At 37.3% G+C, this 7053-nt stretch overlaps 3 protein-coding genes across 6 annotated transcripts in view; 2 read left to right on the top strand and 1 right to left on the bottom strand.

Moving 5' to 3' along the window:
- Nucleotides 1–1517, top strand: part of LOC120060307 (echinoderm microtubule-associated protein-like 5) — an 81383-nt gene extending 79866 nt beyond the window's left edge. For all 4 annotated transcript variants that reach the window (XM_039009506.1, XM_039009505.1, XM_039009504.1 and 1 more), the window contains one exon: nt 185–1517. In XM_039009506.1, the coding sequence (XP_038865434.1) occupies nt 185–221 (37 nt within the window). In that variant the 3' untranslated portion in view covers nt 222–1517. The remainder of the gene's footprint in view (nt 1–184) is intronic.
- Nucleotides 1518–1896: 379 nt separating this feature from the next.
- Nucleotides 1897–3893, bottom strand: LOC120059882 (iron-sulfur cluster assembly 2 homolog, mitochondrial-like). The gene is made up of 4 exons (XM_039008947.1): nt 3782–3893; nt 3054–3228; nt 2716–2831; nt 1897–2514 (listed from the first exon to the last, which is right to left on the bottom strand). Exons 1-4 carry the CDS (start codon nt 3859–3861, stop codon nt 2340–2342), a joined length of 546 nt encoding a protein of 181 aa, XP_038864875.1. The 5' UTR covers nt 3862–3893; the 3' UTR covers nt 1897–2339.
- Nucleotides 3894–4008: 115 nt separating this feature from the next.
- On the top strand, nt 4009–6274 carry LOC120059883 (NPC intracellular cholesterol transporter 2-like). The gene is made up of 5 exons (XM_039008948.1): nt 4009–4110; nt 4724–4823; nt 5028–5135; nt 5219–5391; nt 5600–6274. Exons 2-5 carry the CDS (start codon nt 4739–4741, stop codon nt 5684–5686), a joined length of 453 nt encoding a protein of 150 aa, XP_038864876.1. The 5' UTR covers nt 4009–4110; nt 4724–4738; the 3' UTR covers nt 5687–6274.
- The last annotated feature ends 779 nt before the right edge of the window (nt 6275–7053 follow it).

Raw genomic sequence — 7053 nt, forward strand, 5'->3', positions numbered from 1 at the left:
CTATTAGTACAGTATTCCTCTGAAACTGTGTCTCAATTTTACAACATTGTCATTAGTGGTGTTTTCAGTTCATTGTAGCAATTGACAATTAAATAAACATTTGAATATTGTATGAAATGCCTTGGTGTTACACTGCTGACTGTTAATAAATGTCTTTCCTCTCCCTTTTCTGTGTCCTCTGCAGCCTGTTTGTCTGGAGGTGCGTCCATGCCCCTCACTGAGAGGCACACCAGGAGTGACACATCATCCATCCACCACTGTGTCCAGTCCAGGGGTCTGCATGGGCTTTTCCCAGCATGCCTATTCAGAGAGAAGAACCCGCTCCACTCCGCTGTGGGATAACTACACAGCTAGTAAACATGACTCACTGCCTCAACACTCGGGGCATCAGCGTGAGCCTCATCTACACTACAGTATAAGCCCTGATTGTTCTTCCACGAGGTGGAAGACATCATACCACTACCGTTGCAAAATATCCCTCCAAAACATCACATCACAGTTGTAAAACTTCCTTTCATATCACCTGCACATGATTTTGATGGTGGTGGTTATTTATTTTTAGTATGAATGTTTGTGTCAATGTTCTAAATGGCAGTTTTGCCAGTCGGCAGGAGTTAGTGTGACTGATGAAAATGCCATTTTTAAAACTTGCAGCAAACTAATTTAGCCTTAATCTCCTTCTGAGTGACTGATGAGGTTTGGAGTGGTTTGATGTTTGTTTTATATAATTCCATTGTTTTTTCTTTTGACTAATACAAGTTCTTGTTTTCTTAATTATTTTTTATAAATTATTTAAACTCCTGTGGCCTTCCTCATGAATGTAACATCCGCAGTTCTGTTCTGGATGTCAGCATGCCAAAGCATACTATGCACTGTACACCTGACCTGGTCACTGTGTTACCCTGATGGTTTGTGTATGTGACCATGTTGTCCACTGGTTGAACCTCAAACCCCCAGCAGTGTGACCATATTGATTCAAATGTAGTGATCTTTTAGCTTGTGCAGTAACCCTCCATAACATACAATGTGTGTGTATACTTGTTTGAGGTTTTGTGTATGTGTGTAATGGGAATGCATGGCTTATCAAAAGACAATCCCTGATTCCCTGTCCAACCAAATTCCTCAAAAAAACGAAGGAAAAAAGCTGAAAATGTTTCAATGCACTGTTGCATTTCTCCTTTTGATCACTTTTCAGTGTGCTGCTATGGCGTAACATTATTAAGAGCATACATATTGATATACGTTTAAAAGGGAGTGGCTATTTTTACAAGGATATAGATTTATGTTTCTCGTAACCATATGATATTGCTCAACTGGAATGTAACTGAGTAAATAGAAAATATGAAACATGCAAAATGTTTTCCCTCGTTTTATGATAATTCTGTTAAATTGATTAAATGCGTTTACTGCATATTTTGATTTATATTACATCAATGTAAATATAATTTGTAAAGATATTGTTTTGTATATTTTTTGTGAAATCTTTCTTAAATCAAATTTTAATTAAAAAAAATAAAAGATTGACAACAACATAAGTCTTTATCAGGCATGGGGTACTAAATCAACAACCTATATCAATCCTATTTGCATACACCCAGCGATCTAAGCTATGTGAATTTGAGGGTTTGATGAGCTTGATAATCAAACTATGTTGACATGATAGCCCGTCTACACTGGACACACCTATTAAGAATGAGAAATTCACTAATCATTCACTAACATTTTGATGTTCCAAAACAATTTTGAAATGGTAATGCCTTATGATAGTTGGTGACTGGCCACACTTCCCACAGTAGCTGCTCTTTCATTATTATGATGTAATCAGAAAGCTCCCAATTTACTTGGTAAATACATCATGACCTAAATTTAACTGTATTAATTTGATTCCAAGACAAATACATTTGCTGTCATTTTGACACTTTTATTCATAGAGACATGACCTACATTCTTTATGGGATGCAGTCTTTTACATTCAAACTACTCCAAAGCATAATCTTCATTCAGTATAAATATATAACCAATATAACATCGTTTTTAATATCGTAGTGAAACAGAACGCTGAAAACCAATCCATCAATTTGTAAATACATCCAAGCACGTCTGATTCTCATCAACTTTGTTAAATTTGTAACCAAGCATACTTTCCCAAAAAATAGGCTACAGCATTCTTTAAATGTTGTCAGTTGCAGAGTTGTTATGAGGATCATCTGTGAATTGTGGAATAACTTATTCACCTGTGAACACACGGTTTCTGAATATATAATTTCAAATAAAATGCCTACATTATGACTTAGTGAGGGATAGAGGGGTTGAAAGCTGCAAGTCTCAGACCCAGAGTCTCATAACTTGACTGAGAAGGAGGTTCCGCAGGAGCAGCCGTGGTCTGCCTGAGGGTTTTTCAGCATCTGGAAGGAGGAGCGAATCAGCTCCTGAGTATAGTCCAGTGTAGAGCCTTTCACAAACTCCAGGCTGTCTTGGTCCACAATGACCCCTACCCCTCCCTGCTCAAACACCCTGAGAGAGAGGGAGAGAAAGAGTTTAGAATGGATAAAAAAGGGTGTTGGAAGGGATTGAGGACAAAGAGATATGATCAGATAACAATGATTGTGTTACTACAAATAATTGTGTTACTGCTGCATGCCATTCATTCAGTTCCTCAATAATGAGTTCACTCTTGAATGACAACAGAGCGACAGATTAATCAATGACAATTACCTGTCCTCCTCATTCTTGGTACTGTCAATGACAAACTTGTACTGGAACCCAGAGCAGCCTCCCCCTTCCACCTGTATTCTCAGGTACTGTCCCTTATCCATGATCTCTCTTAGCCTCTGAAGACACAGACAGAGAATAGGGTAATTAGGTCAGTACTTGACATGGAGTATCCAAGTATCCCTTGATTATCCACCACTGTTGATGAAAGAGGAAGTGAGTGCTCAGAGAAAGACACTAGAGCTTTATAGCTTTATATGGGGATGGATTTAAATAAGAAGTTACATTATACTGTTTATAGAGGACAATATATACTTTTTTGTGTGAATAATTACCCTAACCTTAACACATGATGCACTGAGGTATACTTTCTCTTCAACTGGACTGGACTCTGCTGTTTTCTCCTGGGCTGATTTGCTGCTCAAGCGTGAGAGACTTGTGTAGAGGGGTTGAGACCTTTGGGGACATCTCAGCAATATTGGTTGGCCCACATTGGTGAGAAGGGGAAATGAGGCCCTGAAAGAAAAAAAAGCCTTGTCAAAACAGAACACCAAAGAGCCACAAGACATTCACATCACTTTCACACTTACAATTTCTTCATTCAAATAAAAACGAATCAACTAGTTAATGTTAATCAGCTAATAACAAAGTAATGCAACTCTATGCCTACAATATTGATTCATAAGGCCTAACTTTACAGTGACAGGTAACGTTACTGGCTACTACTACTTGGGTGTAAGGAATGGGTCATGTAAAGGCTCAGCGATTCATGGCAGCTGAATAAAACCAATTGTAACTAACGTTAAAGCAATACACATACAGTGTTGACTAAGTCCAACAAAGTTGTCTGATTAGATAATATGACTTTTTTTTTTTAAACAGCAATCAAAATTATATTAAACTAGCTAAGCTTGACCCCACAGTGATAGCCAATGTAAAGCTAATAGTTAACGTTAGCTAGCTACGCTGTTCTTCTTTGCAATATGAAGACAGCGGTCTTGTTGATATAATTAAGTTGTTTATATGCCTTCTTAAGCAATTCCTTTAAATTCCAATACCCATTGTATACCTAGCAAGGGTCCATGACATTGTCTTTGTTGCACTCAACATTGCTCCTCGCCGTAGTACGAAAAACATCTTCCATAACATTCTACAAAAGCCGCCCCCAATGGAAACTGCGGTGTCAGATCAAGAGACGCAAAACGATTGGTTAGGAAATCGACTGTCTTATAACGTCATAAGAATCGCCTACTCTTGCAATATATAAAATATCTGATTCGTTACTTTCCATGCCAGTCAGCGAACCTTAAATATTACACCACCGTAAATACACGTAATTTTCTCGTGACAAGGAAGTAAGGAGTGTCTGTGAGCCTGCACCTGAAGCATAGAAGAGAGGTCTGTATCTAAAAGTTTTGTTCGCCTAATATATATTTTTCACTAAATATTGTATCGGTGTATATTCACCAAACGAAGATGGAAAGGTAGTTAGCTAGTGAATGTTTATTTGTTACTGTAGACATTACAATAACACTAAAAAGCAAGATCAATGATTTAGCCAACTAACTTTGCCAAAATATTCTGAAATAACTTTATTTTTTAGGAAGATGAGTATAAAAATGGGCACGCTCTAATTGACTCAACAACCAAAAACGCATATCTAAACGTTGCTTTCTTAATAGACCAGAAAATGAATAGTTATTTCTGGTTTGTTTATCAAAGTAAATTGGTTAACTCATTAATCCTGTTTTGTAGTCTATCCCTCTGGACGACACAATGTACTAATCCGGGGTGTTTTTCCTGGGAAGAGTTAGCTAGCTAAGTAGACATCTAGTATTAGTCACACGAGTCATATTGATTGAATGAACTGAGAATACTTTTGCTCACTGAATTTGCTTGTTGAGACGGTCTGTATGGCTATATATGGCTCTGGTCTCTGTGCTTTCCTAACTTGTAGTCATTCAAGTTTTTGAAACCGCAGCTGTAAGAATCTTTCTCTAACATCTTTCAGGGCCAGATTGCAGTTATGGATTTTCACGCTGCTTCCATCATTGTTCTGTTCTCCCTTATTGCTCTCACCTGCGCAGAACCTGTGAAATTTGCAGATTGTGGTAAGTTTTGATTGAGGTGTTGGCACTTTGATGAAAAATTATTTAATTTACTGACTGGTTTGGTCATCTTGTCAGGTGATGATGTATAACCTATTAGTTACAAGGGTAGTGTACCAAAATTACAGATTTTACAAGGTGTGAATCTTTGGCTTGGTTTCATTACTAGAATGAGTGACAATGGAATCTGTCTTCTGTTCTCTCCAGGCTCTGATGTTGGTAAAGTGGTGATTGTTGACATCCAACCTTGTCCTAAACAACCATGTGAGCTCCATAAAGGACAAGCCTATGCTGTCAATGTGACATTCAACAGTGGTAAGTATGTCATCAACAGATGTTTGTTCATTCAAAGTAAATGTGCCATTTTTGTTAATCTCTCCTGTGCCTGTTTTGTTTAGCGGTTGAGAGCCAGACGAGTAAAGCAATTGTCCACGGTGTGATCGCTGGCGTTCCCATCCCATTCCCCATCCCCATTGAAGACGGCTGCAAGTCTGGGATCGAGTGCCCCATTCAGAAGGCACAGAGCTATCACTATGTGACTCAGCTTCCAGTGAAGTCTGAGTACCCCTCTGTAAGTATGACTGAAATAATTGAACACACCATTTTAATACTCTTGAGAATGCTGAAAACAAGATGTTCCTCTTTTCATTTCCTCAATGTGACCTTAAAGTATAAAAAGGTAGCCTCAAAGATGTCGATTTAAAAGGGAAGCATTTGTGTGCATTACTGATCCAATGTCTCCAATACTGGACAAAATCTCAATTTTTCTTAATTTCTAGATCAAGCTGGTTGTTGAATGGGAGCTGAGAGATGACACTGGCAAAGACTTGTTCTGCATAAAGTTCCCAGTCCAGATTGTAAGCTGAGATTTATCTGCAGTACCACCTGAAGGGAATTTAAAAAAAGGGATTCTAATGTGAACTGATTAAACTGAGAATAACCCACCTACACATTTCATGAATTATTCTATAATTTAAGAATTCAGATTTTTAAGTATTGATTCTGTAGGTTTTAAATGTATACTGTAGCTTTTTCAGTCGTTTTAAAACTTAACTTCCCATACAGGCATTTTGAAATGTTGTGGCTGACTGTTTACTCATAACTGCATAAGTGGGTCATTCCACCAAATTAGTACCTAATAACTGTGGGTGCTTATATTTGTCCAATTCCATACATGTACATGTGTGTATTATACGCATGTGTGAATTGGAAATGTGTTTTTTGCATATCCAAACTCCTGAGTTTTTTTCACCTTGTCGGCTAAGGGATTCAAACTAGCAACCTTTTGGTTACTGGCCCAAGTCTCTAACCACTAGGTAGAAATTGTGCACCAATGTTGATTTGTGAAAGCCTGTTATAAATGAAGTGAAGTGCCCTTTTTAAAATAAACTAAATGGAAAATTCAATAAATCTGATTTTTAATATGAATAAAGACTTGCTAAAGTGACAATTCAGCATTTGTCATGTCCCTCTGTGTACCCTCTGTGACTTATAGGAAGATTTTAACCCACTTAAACTCAACATTTCTCCAAGTTTTCACCATCATTGTAAAGCTCTTGCTATTTTGTTGCTTTGACAAAGTTATTTCTGAAGATGATTATTTAATGTGATTAGTGATTCATCTTACTTGAACTGAACTCTCATTTTTAATATTGTAAAACTATTCCTTTAACAAATGTTTTCAAAAGAAACACTGAACATTTTATTTGTCACATGCACCGACTACAACAGGTGTAGACTTTACTGTGAAATGCCTGCTTACGAGCCTTTCCCAGCAATGCAGAGTTAAATAGTAACACGAGGAATAAAATACACCAGAATTAAGCTATATACAGGGAGTACAAGATCAATATGCCGGGGTACAAGATATTTGAGGTAGATATTTACATAAAGGCAGTGTAAACTGACTAGGCATCAGGATAGATAATAAGAGTAAAAAATAAAGCACAGAAGCAGCAGTGTGTGTGTGTGTGTGTGTGTGTGTGTGTGTGTGTGTGTGTACAGTGCTTTCAGAAAGTATTCACACTCCTTGACTTTTTCCACATTTTGAATTAAGCATTTCTTGCTGTAAAATGATACACCAAATGTACATTTTGACTGGGGAACCAATCCAAATCCGATACACTGCATTTTATATTTCGTATGGTATGTATTAATTGGTGGATATCATCCATTTCATACAATATATTAATTGCAATTCATACAATATGTTAGGAATTCCAATTTGTTGTTG

This window comes from Salvelinus namaycush, chromosome 15, assembly GCF_016432855.1.
Source record: "Salvelinus namaycush isolate Seneca chromosome 15, SaNama_1.0, whole genome shotgun sequence".
Taxonomy (NCBI): domain Eukaryota; kingdom Metazoa; phylum Chordata; class Actinopteri; order Salmoniformes; family Salmonidae; genus Salvelinus; species Salvelinus namaycush.

Coding starts and splice junctions, on each gene's coding strand:
- LOC120059882 (XM_039008947.1), bottom strand. CDS start 3,861: ATGTTATGGAAGATGTTTTTCGTACTACGGCGAGGAGCAATGTTGAGT. Junction 3,229..3,781: donor ATGTCATGGACCCTTGCTAG/GTATACAATGGG, acceptor TTTTTCTTTCAG/GGCCTCATTTCCCCTTCTCA. Junction 2,515..2,715: donor ACCAAGAATGAGGAGGACAG/GTAATTGTCATT, acceptor CCTCTCTCTCAG/GGTGTTTGAGCAGGGAGGGG.
- LOC120059883 (XM_039008948.1), top strand. CDS start 4,739: ATGGATTTTCACGCTGCTTCCATCATTGTTCTGTTCTCCCTTATTGCT. Junction 4,824..5,027: donor TGTGAAATTTGCAGATTGTG/GTAAGTTTTGAT, acceptor TGTTCTCTCCAG/GCTCTGATGTTGGTAAAGTG. Junction 5,392..5,599: donor TGAAGTCTGAGTACCCCTCT/GTAAGTATGACT, acceptor CTTAATTTCTAG/ATCAAGCTGGTTGTTGAATG.